This window comes from Lithobates pipiens, unplaced genomic scaffold, assembly GCF_037356315.1.
Source record: "Lithobates pipiens isolate NorthernLeopardFrog02 unplaced genomic scaffold, aLitPip1_a1.2 Scaffold_19, whole genome shotgun sequence".
In the NCBI taxonomy this organism is placed as follows: domain Eukaryota; kingdom Metazoa; phylum Chordata; class Amphibia; order Anura; family Ranidae; genus Lithobates; species Lithobates pipiens.
In genome coordinates, this window is record NW_027507764.1 from 564,935,473 (window position 1) to 564,956,787 (window position 21,315).

The 21,315-nt window shown below is 42.8% G+C and overlaps 1 protein-coding gene across 3 annotated transcripts in view; it reads left to right on the forward strand.

Annotated features, from left to right (window-relative positions):
- The window catches only part of PHF20L1 (PHD finger protein 20 like 1), a 225,665-nt gene that overhangs the window by 96,750 nt on the left and 107,600 nt on the right, over nucleotides 1-21,315 (forward strand). For all 3 annotated transcript variants that reach the window (XR_013277714.1, XM_077493366.1, XM_077493365.1), the window contains exons 7-8: nucleotides 1,020-1,145; nucleotides 3,210-3,292. Coding sequence is in view for 2 of the 3 variants with exons in the window: in XM_077493366.1 (XP_077349492.1) it covers nucleotides 1,020-1,145; nucleotides 3,210-3,292 (209 nt within the window). In the remaining variant the exon portion in view is untranslated. The remainder of the gene's footprint in view (nucleotides 1-1,019; nucleotides 1,146-3,209; nucleotides 3,293-21,315) is intronic.

Below are 21,315 nucleotides of genomic sequence, written 5' to 3' on the forward strand. Positions count from 1 at the left end.
GAAACTCCTCTATTGTGCTAAGATGCAAGAAAACATGGCTTACCTACAGTGGACATAGCTCAGTAAGCTTTGACTTGCACAAGAGTACTAATCAAAAGACATTGCAAAAATATTGTCGCATTGTGTACTGTCTTTAGGAATTAGGTTAGCAAATACTATTTGTGGCTTTATCATAGGAAAGCTGCTATGAGCACTTGGATTGGGACCTGACTGTCAATTGAGGGCTGAGCCTTGCAAATTACATCGGTAGCACGACAACCCCAGCTCTACACCGCACACACATCTGCACCATTCTGCCTTTTGCCTCATGTCTTTTCCTCATATTGGAAGCTGCTTCTGAAACTCTTGATTCTGAGAACAGACCTTGGATGTCAAGTGGACAGGAAGCCCTGCAGATCACTCTGAAGCTAAGCTCCCCCCTTGCATGCAACAATCCAATGCAGGGCCACAGCATGCAATAGAGGACTGGCTTGGATTGTTTAATGGTGGACGTTGGTTTTGGCTGCAATCTAAAGCAACGGTTGAGGCCTATGTGGAAAAAGTGCCAGGGAAACCCCTGAAAGCTATTTTGGTTGATGTAAAAGATGCTTGCAGACACTTTTTAATGGATAAATATATCTGCCCAAGTGATTAATTCCTGTAATGAGTTATCTATAGGAGGAACTATACAGCTACAGTATAATGTAATTTACATTCACATATATTGTCTGTTTAGTAATCAGATTTTATTACTGTCTAGGTGAAATGTATTTAGAGGGACACAAAATGGTGAAAAATGTTAGCATGGCAAAATGTATTTAGTGTTTATGCCTTCCTGTCCTGTTCCCTTTTTCCTTGTCCTTAAACCACAGGGATAGAATGTGAGGTGAAATTTCCCCTGTAGGTTCACAGATGGCAAGAAATGGTATCTATCCCTTCCACACTCTCCATAAAGTTATTCTTTAATACGACTTGTGCTTGCGATTTTTACAGTAGCTATGGCTCGCTAACAGAATATTCTTCTTCTCTCTTGAAACTAGAAATTTCATTGGGAGATGTCTCCAAGTTGCCCACTCAACAGAGAGTTGATGATCTGATACTTAAAAGGAAAATGAGCCAGACCAGCACCTTCCAAGCAAAACGTGCCAGACTAAATAAAATAACAGGTATCTTTGCCGCTGTCTCTGCCATTCTTGTTCTCCTGTCACTCTGTCTCTCCCTGCACTGTCCTGTCCTTGTGTCTGCCTTCCTGGCTACCCCTCTCTCTGTTCTCCTTCTTAGCTCTTGCGTCTCTCTGTTCTCCTTCCTGGCTCTGCTGTCGCTCTCTGTTCTCCTTCCTAGTTCTCCCCGGTCTCCCTGTCCTTCCTTCTAGCTTGCCCCCGTCTCTCTCTGTCCTCCTTCCTATCTCTCCCCCTGTCTCTCTCTGTCCTCCTTCCTATCTCTTCCCCCGTCTCTCTCTGGCCTCCTTCCTATCTCTTCCCCGTCTCTCTCTGTCCTCTTTCCTATCTCTCTCCCCCTGTCTCTCTCTGTCCTCTTTCCTATCTCTCCCCCTGTCTCTCTCTGTCCTCTTTCCTATCTCTCCCCCATCTCTCTCTGTCCTCCTTCCTAGCTTTCCCCCGTCTCCCTCTGTCCTCCTTTGTAGCTCTCCCCGTCTCTCTGTCCTCCTTCCTACCTCCCCCCTCTCCTCCCCCTCCCCCCTCTCCTTCCCCTCCCCCCTCTCCTTCCCCTCCCCCCTCTCCTTCCCCTCCCCCCTCTCCTCTCTCCTTCCCCTCCCCCCTATCCTTCCCCTCCCCCCTCTCCTCCTCCTCCTCCCCTCCCCTCCCCTCCCTCCCCTCCCCTCCCTCCCCTCCCCTCCCTCTTCCTCCTCCCTCCCCTCCCCTCCCTCTTCCTCCTCCCTCCCCTCCCCTCCCTCTTCCTCCTCCCTCCCCTCCCTCTTCCTCCTTCCTCCTCCCTCCCCTCCCCTCCCTCTTCCTCCTCCCTCCCCTCCCTCTTCCTCCTTCCTCCTCCCTCCTTCTTCCTCCTCCCTCCTTCTTCCTCCTCCCTCCCCTCCCCTCCCTCTTCCTCCTCCCTCCCCTCCCCTCCCTCTTCCTCCTCCCTCCTTCTTCCTCCTCCCTCCTTCTTCCTCCTCCCTCCTTCTTCCTCCTCCCTCCCCTCCCTCCCTCTTCCTCCCTCTTCCTCCTCCCTCCCTCTTCCTCCCCCCTCCCTTCCCCTCCCTCTTCCTCCTCCCTCCCTTCCCCTCCCTCTTCCTCCTCCCTCTCTTCCCCTCCCTCTTCCTCCTCTCTCCCCTCCTCTTCCTCCTCTCTCCCCTCCCCTCCCTCTTCCTCCTCTCTCGCCTCCCCTCCCTCTTCCTCCTCTCTCGCCTCCCCTCCCTCCTCCTCCTCTCTCCCCTCCCCTCCCTCTTCCTCCTCTCTCGCCTCCCCTCCCTCTTCCTCCTCTCTCCTTCCTTCTCTCCCTCTTCCTCCTCTCTCCTTCCTTCTCTCCCTCCTCCCTCCTCCTTCTCTCCCTCCTCTCTCCTTCCTAGCTCTCTGCCTATCTGCACCAGCATGGTACACATGCAGTGAATGTCCCATTCACTTCTTTTATAAATACTGTAAACCCCATAGAGTTATAATAAAGTTACCATACTGATGCTGCTAAATTTGCCAGGAACATCAATGACCCGAGTCACAAAATTATACAAATTTAAGAAAACCCTAACTATATACTCCTTCCCACATGTTCCTTCCCACATTCTCCTACCTATCCTTCTTAATCTGTATAAAAAAGTTCTGTATACCTACCTATTTGTAATCCACTCCAAGACGAACACGTGATCCCCAGTCTCTGTGCAAAGGAGTGCTTGGCAACAGCTCTGAATTCCGGAAACTGTGACATCACCCAAAGGTTCCCATAACCCAGCTGTTGTTGGCACTCCCTCCTATTCCCTGCAGCAGCTGCTCATGAACACAGGGAAGTCGGAGCTGTGTGATCACATGACCAGCCTAAAGCCATTTAACTATAGGTTAGGTATACAGATGTTTTTTTGTACAGGTTGGGCAAAATAGGAGAATGGGAGAGGGAACATAGTTTGGTTTTTCTTCTAGTCTCCTAGTGCTGTAGCCCCATGACTTTAAATATTTGGTTATAATGTAGAAAATAAACATTTGGTCACACGTGCCTTCCTCTTGCATTATTGCATTTTTTCTTTTTGCTTTGCATAGATTTATAATTTATCTTTCTTCATTGTTAAGGTTTATTGGCATCCAAAGCCGTTGTATTGGATATTGCAGAAAAGAAGGCACAAGCCACTGAAAAGCCATCAAAGCTGGAGGAGGTATGAAATTGGGAAAGTGTCATTCTTTTACAAGATCCCAGCAGGGACCTACATCAGGGCTGTAACTTACTCAAGCTAAAGCTAAAACTAGTGCCTGTTCTGCTGCAAAACTTTTCAACTGCACAAGGGGAAGGCAGTGTTATTTAAGCTGTCTTTGTGTTGTCCAGACTCTTGTTATCTATCTTGTACTGCTTTTGTTTAAAAGGGGTTCCCACCTTTAGGACTTGGTTTCCTGCACTACTAACTAAAGGGCGAGTCCACACACAAGTAGTAATTCAGTTTTGCATAGACCCTGGTTTCTCTCAGGGGTCTCTGGCAGAGAGGTCTCTGCACCTAACTTCCCAGCTCCACCCACCTGCTACAGCCATTTATATTTAGTGATCACTGATAAATTATGCCACGTTTTAGGTTGCGCAAAAATATCGGAGTGATTATATCAAAAACACATTATTAAGACTCTAAGGGTCCATGCACACTAGGAGCAGAAAAATGCCAGAACTTCTGGCAGAAAAAGCAGCGTTAAAAATGCTCTTAGTCGCTCGTATTGCACAAGAGTTTAGGAGAGTTTATGGACATGTTTTTTTCCAAAACATTCCCCTCTGCTCATTTTTCACTATAATCAATGTACACATGAAAACGCAGAACACTCCTAAACAACGTGTTTAAGCATTTGGCAATTTTTTTTTTTTCTTCCTGAAAACTACTTTTTTTTTTTTTCTTCTTTCTTTTCTATTTTCCGGCCTCTAAATTCTCCTCTTGAAATATGCTTTTAAACACCCTAATGTGCATGGACACGTAGGATGACATTGAGCTGCTTCTACAGACAGGAGAAGAAAATGGAAAAACTCCCGAAGAAGTGTTTTTTTAAACTCACTGTGAGAGGACCTTTTAAGATACAACAATAAAAAAATGTTTACTGTACATGTTTATGAACGTACATCTTATATAGAGGGAAAATAAATCCTAGATAAAAAGGGCCTTATTTATTAAAAGTAGATCTGTTCTGGTTGCTCTTATTAACCAAAAAAAAAATTCTCCTTTTTAGTATTGTACAGTACAATGGGGTACTGAGCAGTGATGGGCAACACAATCATATATATTTTTACATTCTTAAGCCCCTGTTTGGCCATCTTTCTTGAGCTCCTGTGGATGGAATTACTCACTTTTAGGGTTCTGTATTTTAGTGGCAATATTTTCTGCACTGTATCTTGTGACACCACCCTGCCCCCTAAGGCATTCAGTCTGTTTTAGCTGTTCTTCCAAATTGGGCTGCATTTACATCTCAAAGTTTTGAATCGTGGGCATGTTTGCAGAGATTCTCCATCACGATTTTAAAGCACCGAGGTGTGAATGACAAATCGCAGAAAGCACATTTGAGATGCCATTCATTTGAATGGCAACTAAAATCGTGGTGTGTTCAGCCGTGATTAATCGCGCTGCAATCGCAGCAACCTGCATTGCGTTTTTGTCTGGCAAGCTTGATGTGGTGCGGGTTGCCACGATTGCAGTGCGATTTAACGCACTACATTCACAGCAGAGCCGCACCGTTATTTTAGGTGCTATTCAAATGAATGACATCTCAAATGTGCTTTCTGTGATTTGTCATTCACACCTCAGCGCTTTGAAATCACAGGCAGAATCGTACAGATCAGCCTACGATTCCAACCGCAGAGATGTAAATGCAGCCTTATTGTCTGACTCTATGGAGAATCCAGTGCAAATTGTGTTGCCATCGGTTTGCTTTCCTATAGCCTGGGCAATAGGCAGAACTCAAAATAGGGGCTGGGGCAGCACACCACTGGGGTTCCTGGAAGATAAAAGGCCAAAATGTGATTCAACTTGCTATCAATCGTACTAAACTGAGAGGTTTGTCTTAAGAGCTCCAGTAACGGGGGAAAGAACATAAAGTGCCATCTAAGTGCATCGTGAATTATAACTTTAATAAAAAACTGTTCTAAAAACTCACACAATCTGTATAGGTAAAAGCTTATCATTAATCAGTACTGTAGCGAACATCCCGTCCTGCAAGAACCGTTGTGCTAGATGATAGTACTATCTTGCCAGGTGAGGGGAGCCGAGGGCACTGCATGGTATCCTGGGGGGCTGCCTTACATTGGCTTGGAGTGCATCCGGATCACTCTCATGAGCGGATGTGACACAAGATAGAGGAGGCGACTTGCTGGATGCCAGGTTACGCGCTCAGGGTCGACTGCTCCTTCTAGAGGTGTGAGGTGGCCCCCGGGATACCATCAAGCGTTTCCGGCTCCCCTCGCCTGGCTAGGCACTGCCATCATCCAACACAACGGTTCCTGCAGGATGGGATGTTTGATACAGTATTGGTTACTGATAAGCTTTTACCTATACAGATCATGTTCTATTTTGAACTGCTTTTTATTAAAGTTATAATTAATGCTGCACTTAGTTACAGTTAGGTTGAATAAAGACACCAGTCCATCTAGTTCAACCTTAGTGTGAAAGGTGCTGGTGCTTTTTTTTTTTTTCTTCTTCTTTCCCCCTGTTTTTGATCCCATAGAGCTGGCTTACTCTACAGAAAGCTGCCACTAGTGCTTGTATATTGCTTATGAACTTAAATAATCTTTTATTTAAGGGCTCTTTCCACCCTCCTGCCTGTGCCCATATTAACTACTGCCAGGGTTAAGAGCTCCATTAACCTCTTAGCAAATCCATTAACCTCTTAGCAAATGCAAGTCCCTTTCAGACTTTTCATAGTGGTACTTCAGATACAGGTAGCAGATTGTAACTTCTTGTACCTCTTTAGTAATGGGGCTCTTCAGGTGGCTGGTAATTACACCACAATATTGAGAGCTTTTTTAAAAAAAAAACTGCGCTTGGTGCTAAATCAATTGTATAAAAAAAAAACACAATAAATTATAATAGTGGAATAAGTTACAAAAAGGTGTCCATAATCAACACTAATGTCAAAGTTAACGTACATAAATCATATATGTGACCGCGTCCATCATTCCTCAGGTGGTACAATAAAGTGTCGCCAGTGAAACTCTCCACCTCAGTACACACCACATCTGACCAAAGTAAAAGACCCCACATTATAGGAGGTCTGTCAGAGCATGAGGCTGCGTGTACCATATGTAATAGATCATCAGTCCTAGGGAACCGTGTGGTGACTCAGTTGTAATCTCCCTCTCTTGCTCCGCAGTTAAAGCCCAGCAAAAAAATTATAAAGAGGAGGTGGAGGATTTCACTGGTGACACATTATTGTACCACCTACTGAGGAATGATGGACACAATATTGAGAGCAGCTAGTTTTTATTTTTGTAATAGTTAATAGCATGCATTCATATTTATTAAAACCTTTATGAAGTCCAAACAATTTTACAACCAACCCCATGCATCAGTTCTTTCCTCAGATGGTTTCAAATATAAGACTGGTAAGGTTCAGGCATTTGTTTTATTTGTTTGTGCTTTAGGAGTTGAGCTCAGATTTTGAGCTCCCAGGGGCAGGCCTGTGCACTTACATTGTTCACATTTAAATTGTTTAACCACTTTACCACTGCCGAATACCTTTTTAAATGGCGAAGTGGTAGATGTTTATTTCTGCACTGTCATTTATAAATGCAAGGTCAGATTAACCTGCAAATGGCTGTGAAGTCCGCTGTCCTCACATAGCTCACGTCACAGACACACTGGGGGTTATTTACTAAAACTGTAGAGTGCAAAATCTGGTGCAGCCGTGCATTGAAACCAATCAGCTTCCAGGTTTTATTGTCAAAGCTTAAAGTGGTTGTTAAGTCAGTGAGCACAATTACTGGCAGCCCCTCTGTTCTAACAAGCTTTTATGTTAATTCTGCAGCTTAATACCTTATTTCACATCGTTGCTGTGCGGTCATGTGACCTCCTGCTGCTCTCCTTTCCCGATCTAAGGACTACAGTTGGGAGGGTCTGAGATTCCCCTCTGACGTTAGCTCGGAGGTCACGTGACCGAAATAAGGTATTTAGCTGCAAAATTTTAAATCAAACACAGACCCTATGTAGTATAGTTTGTTATAACAGAGGGGCTGCCAGTAATTGTCATCACTAACATTACTGCCACACAGAATAGTGGCAGGAGGGGTAGCAGCACCGGGTTTTGAGATCAGTTCACACACAAAGAACTGGCAGGGAGAGGGAGAGACTGTGGGATGCCACAGACACGTAAACTGACCACGGAATCATGGATCAGCAGCCATGATTACCGTGGTCTGTACATCTAGGGGGGCACAGGAAGGATCAATCAGGTGTTTTACAGCCTAAAAAGGGACAAATGACACCCCGCAAGCACTATACTGCTTAACATTCTTTAAAGAAACGGGATTCTTCCTCCTTCCTTTTTTCTTCTCTTTTTTTTTTTTTTTTGTTTTGTTTTGGGATTACAACCTCTTTAATTGAACAAGCTAAAGTTAGAAGCTGATCTCCCCCAGTGTACCATTCACAGATGTTAACAGTGCAGTGTTTACATCTGAGGGCCCACCCCTTCCTTTTACAACCAAGAGAAGGAGGAGGAACTAACGACTGAATTATTTATTCATTGCAGATCAGGAAGCAGCAAATATTCAAGGAGGTATTTATTGATTGTGGAATCATTTATAAACCCTAGATAATGTCTACATATAACCTGTATATTAGCCCCTTCACCTCCTTATCCTGCCCATATGCAGATTAAGCTCCCTCATCTCTATCCTACAACTGTATTTTACAGGTATATTTACTCCATTATCTCTTTTGCCCTCTATGTATAATCTCATTTAAGGGCATATTCCACCGTTTACAAAAAAAAATTATAAATGCCCCCACATTGATTAAAAAAGGTTCCTTTTTGGGGGGGGGGGGGGCGGGATTTGAACCTGGAAAGCACTACAAATGTGATCAGTGGACTGCAGGTACAGTGTACAGGCTCTCGCAGACTAATTGGCCACAGGCCGGTTTTGAGGTTTGGACCTTTGGTTATAGGGCTGGAGGAAGTATGGATGGTGTACAAATGTGGTAACATCACTGCACTAGTGCTCCATTGAGAACTAGGATTCCCTCTGCCACGGTGGCAGCTAGGGCTTGTCACCCCATCCACCGATCTCTTTGAATGGATGATGTGGCTGTGTGGGAAGACCCATTGATTATTCAATACCACCAGAAAAATGCTCTGCTCTATCAAAAAAATGTAAATAAGGTTCATTTGGATATAGTGTTGCTTAAGGGAGCAATTGGCAGTCAAACTATCGCCACTAAAAAATTGTACAGTAATGAAGGGAGGATATACAGGCTTATGCTCAAGTGGGGTGAATGGACTATGTCAGGATAGAAGTATGGGAGCTGCCATTGCTGATTTAGGTTCCAGAGGCTCAAACTCCTTTTACCCTTAATTTTGCTTCTGTTAGTGAGTCACATGCAAATAACTAGTGATGATGCAACTTATGACCTGCATAATTGTTTTTCGGACAGTGACTCGCTGAATGGTGGAGCAGAGAACAGTTGCTAAGCTGTGGACTGCTTTACTGCTTTGGGCATTAATGTCAATAATGACGGGATTTATTAAATGAGTGGATTATTAAAGACTAAGAGAAACATATTTTCATCAAAGGAATTGATTTTGAGGTCGGCAAAGAATTTTATTCTTCCATTGTGATATAGAGGATTTTGTTTTACCTTCCTTCAATGCAGTTTAAACATGATGGATATCAGCCTTTTCACAACCTTTATTGATCAAGCAGCTATGTAAGACTCAGACCCACTCCATTGTGTAGTAATTAAAATTAAATTCTAGGTTTAAAGAGGACATGAACTGTGGAAGCTGTCCTCGGGGGGAAAAAAAAAAAGACTGTCATTATTGACTGGCGCTAATGTTTTTCCCATTACTGGAAATCGTAGAGTATCTGGTTGTACTGCCACCTACAGGACGATTAGACACAGGCTGACAAGTGTTTTGCTGGATGAATGTTGGACATCTATCCATGTTTTATTAGCTTTTTTTTCTTCAAGATTCCAGACTACATTGCTGCTTGAGCTGATCTATACATGGTAGCTTTCCAGATCGGCCCTTCCTCAACCTGAATTTGGAGTGCCTTACCTGTATCCCACTGGACTAGAAATTGCAGGGCTATCCTGAAATATCACTTTTTGGGCACTGAATTCTGCTTGTGGTGATTTCCTGACATTAAAAGTTAGCAGTAGAGCATTTTCCAAGTTGAGAACTATTCCATTGCCTCAGCGCTTGTCTCGGAAGACTCTTAGTGAGTAGGCAGTTCGGGGCCAGCATCGGGAGTTACCTCATTATTTGGTCCACTGAGCTCCTTCAAATTTCCTGCTTTCCTTTGGATTTACCATGGAATTGGTTAAAGCTGAAGGATTGAACGCTGACTTCAGTGTGTGGAATGTCATGCTCTGCCTTCCAACCATTCAGCATTGAGGAAGGATCTTCCTGCTGCTGGTCTGGCTTGTAAAAGCCACATGGAACTTCTAAGCTCAGTCTGTTCCTATTGCCCGCCTACAGTGATTTGGATCACCTCCGGCTGCCTGACCCCATGCTTACTAGAAGCAGGTTATCGATGAGTACCTGAAGCCCTGGCTAGTACCTTGAGCTTTGTTGCCTTCCTACCTTGCGGTTGTAACATGTCTGACACAGGGCAGTACCCCTGCTGTACCGGGTACTATCGGCTCACACTCTTCTAACGGGCAACAATACTGCTTGCAGTCTGTGAACTGATGTGGCCGATGCCTGCAGCTTGAAATTTTGTCCTCTGCTAGGGTCCATGACTTCTTCTGAGTCCTCCCTAACTCTGTTAGGTGTGGCTATTTTCGTTGTTATTTACAAGGAGGGTTTTACTGCAGTCATGTAGGATTTTATGGGCCAAATAGCATAACTATTTGCTGACTCCTGTGTGCCTGTGAATGCAGATTCTCTATCTTATCTGCCCACTCCCTTAATGACCTCTAAACCTTAAGCTGCTGAGGCTCTGCTGATGTCCAGTCTGATGTGTTGGGTCTCTCCAGTTTAGACCAACTTGTCTCTGTGTAGTGGCAGTCTTCTGCCATCATGCACACACTGAAAGAGACTGTTTTTACTATGATTAAGGCAGTACTCGCATTAAAATTAGATGATCACCCTCTTGCCTGTACCAGTGCTGCATCCAGTCTAGTACCCCTTAGCACGTCCTAAGACCACCCAGACATTTCCAATGTACCTTCTATTCTCTGTTTTCCCTTTTTTATTGATACTGCAAACATCCTGACAAGATATTATGCCCCACGAGCGACTATCAGTCTTGTACTACTTTGAGGAAGAATTTGTTAAAAAGTGGTCTGCTGCCACTGTGAATCCGGCAGTGACATCTACTATTACAGAGAAGGATGCACCTGTCTTTTAAGAAGTCAACCAGTAAGCACCTGGAAACTCTTTCTAAAGCCTTGTTCTCCCTGGGCTGTCCTGCACTGCAACCTGTATTAGCTGTGACCTTGATGTGTCAAACCCTGACTAACTGGTGAAAGGCTATTAGAAGCAATCTGATTACCATGGTAGTTGATCCCTTTATCACAGTGCATTTACGGCTCATGAAAATATACCTTCATTCCCTGGATGTAATTTGGGCTGTTAGTTTAGCTCTTAGCCACTGCTTCCTTCGAGGTGACAGGCTCTTGCATTCCTATTGGTCTCTGTAAAGGTGGACCAGCTTTTCGTTCCACCATTTCTCAGTGACCCGGGCAGATCATCTTTCGAACTTATGGTCTCAAGGATCCGTTATCACCCTTTCCTGTTTAGGCACGCGCCCCTAGATCTGTACGTGCATTTTGGGCACTTCTGCATTAGGCTACTGTTTTGATACCAGGACTTCTGTTCACGTTTCCCCTACATTCTACCAGGAGGTTGTTCAGGCCTTATCTGATACCAGTTCAGATGTAAGGTCCTTCTGGCAGCTCTTTGAGCTATAGGAAATCCCCAATTCTGGTTTTGTGGGCCTGTTAGCATTTTGTTTGCTTTTATCCACCTTTTAGTGATATTGCTTTTTGACATCCTGAAAGTATATTCCTGTGTCTCTCAGTGGGCAAGAAAAAAGATTTTTGTATTTGCCCAAAAAAACTAAAAACATTTCTTGATGTGGATGCAGATCCCACCCATCTGTGTTGATCACGCTCTTGGTACTGATTGGACAAAAACTGCGGCATGCTGGGAGTAGGAGGGGTTAACCTGGGCTGGCCTGCAATTGTTTTTGTTTGCCAGTGTCCAGTCTTGTAGACAGTATAACCTGGCAAGCCTTCCATTTCCCCTCAATGGACTCAAAGAAATAGATTTTACGTTTGAGTACAAAAAGAGGATTGAAAGAATAATTTTGTAGTGCTGGATGTAGAAGGCCGCTTTTATCCCAAGCCGCCTTCAATAAGTAGAACAGTAAAACGCAATGTAAAGGAGGATATTATGGTGTGGAAAAACAAATACCAATATACAGTAAAAACTTTCATAACTTTATAACTTTCATAACTTTATTAAATATTTTTTCTCACTAAAATCAGAGTACTCTGCTAAAAAGCTTAGCTTTTTTTTTTTTCTTTCTAAAAAGCAGGTTCCATCATAGATTTCCTGATTCCATGTCATAGATTGTGTTCTCTTGGCCAGAGCCACCTCGGACTCCCAGGATGTGGTATAAAAGTGGCCTATCCCCTTGGGTTCGTAGGGCAATCACTAATCCGCTAGGCTGTGGAAACAGGCATAAATTGTCCAGGTGATTAGTGGTGATTAGCTCTGGGTGAGGGACCACGTTCACTCCACCTCCCAGGAGTCCAGAGGTAGCTCTATCTCGAGAGGAAACATTCTCTGATAGGAAAGCAGAATGTCTTCATGTTTTTAATCAAAGATGTAAGTTCAAAGCTTATTTAATGTTAACAAACCATTCTTATATGAGATATATGCTTCTTTATCTGTACATGTTTCCTTAAAAAAGCAGACTCTGTTCTGGAAAACCTGTTGTATAAGCAGATCTATGTGCAAGCCTCTATTAAATATCATGAAACAATGAGTTGATTACATAAATAAGTGTGGATGTCCACTTCAGCTCTGGAAGATTTACCCTCCTTCTTGACTAGGCCTGTTTTTTTTTTTTGCAATGCGGCACTGCGTTACTTTAACTGACAATTGCACGGTTGTGGGACATTGTGCCCAAATAAAATGTATGTCCTTTTTTTCCCCACTAATAGAGCTTTCTTTTGGTGGCATTTGATCACCACTGCGTTTTTATTTTTTGCGCTATAAGCAAAAAAAAGCGCCAGTTTTGGAAAAGAAATGTATATTTTTTACATTCTGCTATAAATTTGTACCCAATAAAAAAAATGTAAAAAAAATCGAATTTTTTCATCAATTTAGGCCAATATGTATTCTGCTACATATTTTTGGTTAAAGAAATCCCAATAAGCGTATATTGATTGGTTTACGCAAAAAAAGTTATTGCATCTACAAACTATGTGATTTATGGAAATGTTATTCATTTTTTTTACTAGTAATGGTGATGGTCAGCGACTTATAAAGGAGCTATGATTTTGGGGCGGGCATATTGAACACTAACACTTTGTGGGAGACCAGTGATGTTATTACTGTGATCAGTGCTGAAAATAGGCACTGTACTAATGACAATGGCTGGGAAGGTGTTAACATTCGGGGCGATCAAAGGGTTAACTGTGTGCTTAGTTGGTGTTTTACTTCTGTGTGGGGAGGTGCTTTCACTAGAGGAAAGCAAAGATCCGTGTCCCTGCTTGGCAGGAACACAGATCCACACCTTCCTTAATGATCGGCGATCGGCCTTGTTTACGTAGGCAGATCGTCGTTCTGCCTGTCTACAGAACGATCAGCGTATGCTGACGGACATCAGGTCCGCGGGACCTGCTGATCAGCTCCCACTGTGTAGGATCACAGTGGGAGCGAGCTGCCGGCAGCACGCAGTTGCGCCCTATACCCGGAAGTGCAGAATCCTGTATACATATGTGATCCTGGGCAGCGCGGCCGCCCTGTAGCAGTAAAACTGCTATAGTGCGGTTGGCAAGTGGATATAGAACATATTCTACATCTTTTGGCATTCCTTCATCAATGTATTTGTATCCTGGAACCTGCTTTTTAGTAATCTTGAGTATCTGTGTGTGTGTTTTTTTTTTTTGTTTTGTTTTTTCTAACCACCCCACCCCAAGAACACAGAATAAAATGCTGTGCCTCCCTCTGGAAGAAAAGAAAAACATGTTTACATAATAACAGTATAACCAGAGACATAATGCAGTTCCCTCTGTAGACTCATAGGCAAGCACAACTTGTTCCTCCAGGGGAGAGCATCCCAGACAGTGAGGCCCTGGACCAGAGGATCAAATGAGACCAAGAAAGGACACCATGCAACAGGTGTGAGATAAACTCTAGAACAATTCTCTCCAGCAACCACCATCCCATTTATGTAATCATACCCTAAGTATGTAGCTCTATAGAGCAGCAACGTTTTATTAACTAATCCTTTCCAGTAGGAGATAGGTGTGGTCAGCTTTTTCCAATGTATGATTAAGGCATTAATCATACATTGGAAAAAGCTGACCACACCCATCTCCTACTGGAAAGGATTAGTTAATAAAATGTTGCTGCTCTATAAAGCTACATACTTGGGGTACTTACGGGCATAATACAACAGCAAATTCAACAATGTATGTTGAGCCCTGGTAGGCGCAAAGCTTTCCACCAACCCAACCAGGCAGACTGCCACTGTCATGGGCATAGGAAATAAGATGATTTCTGTTATACACTGAAAAATAGTGGTCCAGTAATCCTGACCAACGGGCAATGCCAAAACACATGACCAAAGGTGGCTGGAGAGGAGGAGCAGCGCTTGCACTCTGCTGATACCCTGGGTAGATTCTGCCCAGTTTTGCCAGTGTGTAGTATATCTTATGTAGGAATTTAAGGTGGATTAGCTGATCCCTTGCCCAGACCACATGAGTAAAGGGGAAACTCCACATATTATCTTAATCCTCCCCTCCAAGATCTGGAACCTCTTCTACCCATTGCGCTCTACACTTAACCACTGAGGTAGGAGGAACAGGGAAAAGTTCTTTATATAACTCGGAGAGAGGTTTTTTTTTCAGGGACTCATCTAGCAAAATGTTTCCTAAGCTGGATGGCTTACTATCCACCTTAACAGAGACAAGTTGGGAGGTAAAAGCATGTTGCAGCTGTAATTATCTAAATGGGTAGGGATTGGGTAATTTAAATCTCATCTTGAGGTCTACAAAGGACAAAACTTCACCCCTTCTGGTGATGTCCCCTAATGTCTTCATCCCTTTTAGCTGCCCATATAATGGAGTCTGGAATGGTAAGAAATTGAGACTACACAAACGGCGCTCAATGGGACCAGAAGAATAAAAGGACTATTATAAATAATATATTGATCCAAGTTAATTTAATTAGATGCACACTAAAAAAATAATTAAAAATCACAACAGTCAGATGAAAAGATTGGATGTAAAAATAAAACTTAATAAGCAAAAATAAATTTCATCGTTGAAATACTCTGAAAATTCATAGTTACAATACCGCCATGACTCCAAATGACAAGGGGTTAACATCAACAAAATGTGTTCTGAATCCTGGTCTGGAATAGGAAGACCCAATAGTTCAAGTGTGCAGGGAGAAATTAAAGAAGAGAGACATTGTTCTCTGTACTGTAGCTACTGGCTTGGTAATGGATGTCAGTCTTACTCTGTAAAAAGGTATATTGTAGCCCGTATGCATGTACTATCATCCCCAAGAAGCCACCTATGTTCAAAAACCCCTTGCCCTGCCAAAAAATACTTATATAGGTCAGGAAGTGCCAAGCCCCCTTGCCCCCAGGGTTCCTGCAAAGCTCTAAGTCCGTTTCCCCCATATAAATGAGCTGAAAAGACCATGTATTTTGCAAAAAAAGAAAAAACTAACGCTGGACCCAAACAGGAGAATTGCAGAGAAAGTATAAAAAAAAAAAAAAAATGGAGAGTTTCTTCATTTTTAGAAGATTAATGCTTCCCATTTAGCACCAACAATGGAAGGTTCTTCCAGGCCTCAGTCTTTATCCAAAGAAAGTCCAATAATGGGTGCAGGTTCAGTGCGTGATAGTCAGCCACTCTCCCTGATATACGGATCCCGAGATGCGTGAATTGGGAGACCCATTATAGCTGTGTTGTTACATCTGCTGTGGCCTGAGTGTCAGGGTCCAACAGGAGTATAATAGATTTATCCCAATTCACTCAGAGTGCTAGGTACTCTCTTATAGATCCAATTTCCAATGCACCCACTTCAGGGGAGGAGAGCAGTGCCACCGCCAAAGGCTCAATCATGAATGAATGAATCACTTGTATAGCACTACATATGCAAACTAAATCGCATCAGGGAAAACAAAAAGGAGGACAAGGGGGATCCCTGAGTACTTGGCTTTTAGTAGAGAAATATATGTAATAAATTTATTTAACAGATTTTACTGTATATCATCATTGATGTATCGATTTTTCAACACCATGATAGTCCCCATTCCTTTTGTGATTTTTCTTTTAAGTTAAAATCGGGGATTAGGTATGGGAGATGATGGTAGAGATGGTGGTAGATTGCCTCAGATCACCATTTTGTGTTGATTGTTGTAACTATTTTCCCTACTCAAGCCGCTAGATTTGTTTCCGATTATTTGCACACCTGCCTTGCTCTTGACTCCTGTCCAGCAAAAGCAGTCTTTTTTTTTTTTTTTTACTTGCCAAACGAAAGTAACAGCGCTCTGAACTACGATATCTGGATAGCAGATAATTGGTAACTTTGCCACACCCAAAATCCAGGTGCTTTGAGGCTCAGGATGTCCTCCTTACATCCAAACAGGCAAACTTGAAGATAACTGAAGAAGAACCGGCACTCTAGATATATCATCTGTGGTCTTTATTGTATCATGACAAGTATAAAAAGGACAAGCTGATGCGTTTCGGCACAAGCCTTGTCCACATCGCTCAGTCTTTTTACTTCCCCAACTAATATTGCTTTTAGTTGTTTATACACTATGGGTCATTATAGCAATATAACTATTTTGTAGTTCGGTTACATTTTTATATACCAGGGTGTAATCATTTAAACTCTGTGTAAAAAAAATAAAATGTATGACTGTGTTCATCTTTTAAGTATTGAAAGCCTAAGATATTAACCACTTTAATACTGGGCACTTATACACCTTCCTGCCCAGACCAATTTTCAGCTTTCATCGCTGTCGCACTTTGAATGACAATCTCCGGGGGTTCGCATCGGCTTGATATCCTGGCGATGTCATATGACGTCCGGTCAGGGTATCGCAAACAACTTTGCCGACGTCATATTGCTATATGGCGAGCGGCAAGTGGTTAAAACAGCTGTAACTTCTTAGCTAGTAAATTTAAATTGAATTTACTAATGACATCTGTAAAGTTTTGAAATGCCTAAAAAGATATTTATTTGAAACCCTATAAATTTCATGGTTACGGGAACATTGCCATAGCAACCAGCTAGTTACCTTAAAGGGGTTGTAAAGGTTTGTTTTTTATTTTCTAAATGGGTTCCTTTAAGCTAGTGCATTGTTGGTTCACTTGCCTTTTCCTTCGATTTCCCTTCTAAATGTTTTTTTTCTTTGTCTGAATTTCTCACTTCCTGTTCCTCCTTATGCCGCGTACACACGAGCGAATTATCCGGCATACTTAATCTGCCGAAACGCATTTCAGCGGACAATTTGATCGTGTGTGGGCTTCAGCAGACTTTTCCAGCGTAAAGTCCGGCGGACTTAGAAAGTAGTTTTGCACTCCAATCTTTCCGCCGGACTTGGATTTCAGCGGACAATACGTTCGGACTAAGAATGACGCATGCTCAGAAGCAAGTACGAAAAGGAAGCTATTGGCTACTGGCTATTGAACTTCCTTTTTCTAGTCCTGTCGTAAGTGCTGTACGTCATCACACTAGCAAACGCGGTGTCTAGAAAGTCCGTTCGGTAGAAAGCCTGCCGGACTATCCGCCGGATTGTTTGCCGGACTAAGTACGCCGGACAATTCGCTCGTGTGTACGCGGCATTAGTAAGCTATTCTGGCTGACTAAACACCACTCGGATGATGGTCTGAAGTTTACTGAGGAGAAACAGGAAGTGGAAATTCAGATAAAGAAAAAAAACATTTAGAAGGGAAACCAAAGGAAAAGGTAAGTGAACCAACAATGCACTAGCTTAAAGGAACCTATTTAGAAAATAAAAACAAACCTTTACAACCCCTTTTAAAGTGGTTGTAAGCTTCGGACATTAAATCTGGACAAAGCATATTCCTCTATAGTGTGTACTTGTCTTAATCCTGAGCACTAAGTGCCATGTCTGCTGCTTCATTCCTCTATCTGCATGAGTCACTTGTGACACGTTTTGTATGTACCTGTGACGTGTCCCAGATTGCCGAGATGGGGGGGGGGGGGGGGGGTTTGAACTTTTTCCGGCGCTGTGGTGCTGAGGGAGGAAGTGGGGGCTGGAACCCTCTAAAAAGAGGACCCCCCCCCCCCCCAAAAAAAAATGACATGCCAAAGTGGCATGTCAGGGGTTTACCTTCCCTTTAAAGCGGAAGTTCCATTTTTGGTTGGAACTCCACTTTAAATTGTGTACATGTAAATTGCAAGTGTAAGAATTGGTGCCGGTTTGAAGCCAACGGGTAGTCACATCAACTATTGATTTGATTTAGATTTCTCTTCTTTTTGCTCACTTTGCATTTTGTAAATTGATAACAAATAATTAAAATATATGCATTTTTGAAAGCATTCTCACTTCACTGCATTTCTTCACACCTGCCTAAAAACTTTTGTGCAGCACTGTATATTTTATTTTTTATTTTTGTTCCTATTTTAAAGCATTTCGTCTGTGTAATTTATTTACTGGGAATTTTATTGAAATTGGCGACTGCTGAAAATTTGTCTCTATATGACAGAAGTTTTTCTTAAAATAGCTGCTGAGAGCAAGTGGGATACTGGTGGTCTGAATCAGTCACTCCAGTCCCAGGCTGCTTACAGCTGCCCCCCCCCCCCCCCCCCCCCCCCCCCCCGAGTTTCTATTTCTCCTCCACTCTCACAAAGCAGCCAGTAGGCAGGGATGAGTTGTACTCTTCCCCTTATATTTTCTGTTTTTGGAAGAAAGTGAACAATTTCCCAAGGAAAGTTAGCACCTTTCTCGTAATAACTGTGGCAGGTCAGTGAACCTCAGAACTGAAATAAGATCTCACTGCCAGAATTCCTGAAAGAGATACATTGACATTGGGTGATTCAAGTTGTTTGTCTCTGTCCAAAGCTGAAATATTATTATGGGTGGACCGGACCGACTTGGTATATACAAACTTTTAAAATTTGTGGCTCTTTTTAATGCTAACGAATTACAGGTTCCTGGTCCTTTAGCCTGAACACTTCTGAACTGGTACGCTTGTTACTTGTATTTACATCAAAGACTCTACTCAAGATCTGCAGAAAGTGTTTGCAACAGACCCAAGAACCTTTTCTACAGCCTGCTGTCTGATTATAATCAGGGTCGTAACTATAGCCATAGCAGACCACGCACAAGGGGGGCCTTCAGCTACATAATGATTAATGCAGGTAGCAATATATGTAGATGAAATTTATTTATTTACAGTTTGGGTACCTCTGATTGCCATGGTTTTCATTAGCACTCTGTATTATCAAAAAAAAAATTGAGAGGTAGGGGGGCATCACACACAGTTATACCACTAATTACAGTCTATATTATTACTTAGAATTAGAAATATGCCCAACATAAAACTCACACCATGTTTCATTGGGTTAAAATTTTACATCAGTTTACTGCTGTTTTGAGGATTATTGGTTGAAAAAGTTAAAAGTCCAAAAGGGTAAAAAACTTCAATAGGATCTTACCAGCCTTCTAATGCTATAAGCACATCTCGCCCTTTCGACCATTGCCATAGTTGCCAATTTTCTTTCCTTTTCTGTTTGGATGGGGGGTATAAATCCATTCCATTGAGTAGGAATAATAATGGGCACAATTGGTCAAATGATCCCAGCAGGCACGGAAAGTGTAGCAAACTGACTCCAATTAATGTTATGTTTTTTTCAGCTGCCTCATAAGTCCTGCTTACTGCAGCCCTTCCAAAAATCTTTACCAGAACCTCATCTTGCATTTATTTACCTGGCTTATATCTGGTTGAAAAGAAATGGATTTTATCAAGGGTATGAACACACTAGTGATAACCCTGGAGGTGACACTACTTGAGAAATCTAAAACTGGAGCTTCTTTGTAACCAGGTATTAGGAAGAGCTAGGGGTATCTTGGTAGGTAGGTTTCCAAATCACCCAGGGAGCATTTGACGGAGATACCTTTTAAACAAAGCAACCTCCCCTCCTTTGTTTTTTTTCTTTAAGTTTATATCTTGGCAAAAGAAAAAAACAATGTTTAATACATCTCTGCAATACATACATATTTTATTATGTTTTGTCGCTTTAAAAATGCAAGTACAAAAAAACAACTGTTCTGCCATAAATTCCTGTATAATTTCCTATAGGGAGATGACTGTGCTATACTGAAATCCCAAAAAGTGATGTCAGACCTGCCCAAATTTTCTCTGTTGTGCTACGGAATTCCCCAAACCCCTCTTCCCTTTCCCAGTTATGGAAGAGAGGAGAAGGGGAAGGGTTTATGGTCTAGCACGGTAGAACTCTCCCTGGCTGCCCAACACTCCTTGCCATTTTAGATCTGCAGGGGCAGAATTGTCTGCTCTCTATAGGAAGCTGTAAGGAAAGCTCAGCATAACCCCTCCACTTTCAACATGCCTCAGTGTTCTGCAAGTGTCATAGAACAGACATCTTTTCTCCTTGAGGAAGAAGAAAAACCTTTTCTTATCTTAAGTATTTTTTATCAAGACTTATTTTTCTACCTAGCAAAGTTTTGCAGAGCCAGAAGGGGCTTGTTTTGTAGTTTTCTGTATTGGCTGATATTCAGCATTGGCCATACCTGGACCCCACTGAGAAGTAGAAATGGAGCTCCCATGTACAGTATTGTGTCTTTTTGCATTGGACTCTGTGAAAGGCAGTCACGTAGATACCTGTGGTGGAATATTTTGTCCTCCACAGAATCCCTTAAAGGTTCATGGCTCACCCATTTTGTTGAACCCCGTCTCTGAAGATTATGTAGGGGGTATCCCCACTGATAAAGGAGGGGGGGGATGCTCCCTCTATCCTGCCTCTCTTTTTAATCTTCTAATGTACCTTGAATGGTGAGGGGTGTGCTGCAGGGCCTTTTGGTGGACCTTGTATGCTTTGAGTAGAGAACTTGCCCCTGTTTTACAGGTACAGAATCCGTCCCATAGCTAGTGGTGGAAAGGGAGAGCCATGCCAGATTTTATGTTTGCTCGAATGACTTGTGCAGGTTCTAGGCCCTCTACTGCCTGTGCTAGTCCCCTGTTATGGTGGAAGTACTGAGTGCACATGGACCTCTTTGCCCCTTTTGCCATCCCCTCTGCATCGGGTCTACGATCCTCTGGATGATACATGGACTCCCTGATGCCTTACAAGTAACCTGGTGACAGGGGGCATTAACCTTTCCTGTTCCTACAAGGTTTATTTGAGTACCTTTGTAGACTTAGGCCCCTTTCACACTTGTGCAATTTTTCCACGTCCTAGCAGAGACTTTAAGCGATGCCTGTCTAATGTTGAAGTCTATGGACCTCAAGTCACATCAAAGTCGAACCAAAGTAGTGCAGGGACAATGTTGAACTTGCTGTGACTTGAAGTCACACAGATATGAATGGTACTCATTGGAAATAATGGGGTATGCCTTGTCATGCGACTTTGCTGTCCCAGGATAAGTCACACAAGTGTGAAAGGGGCCTGACTCTCACTAGTATGGCAGATTATGAGCACAATTGCATCAACTCCTGTAGAGGGAGCAGTGTATGCTGTGAAATGCATTGATTTTGATTGAGTTTAATAAACTTAAGACTCTTGTTAATTGTTATTCACCCCCTTACTCTGT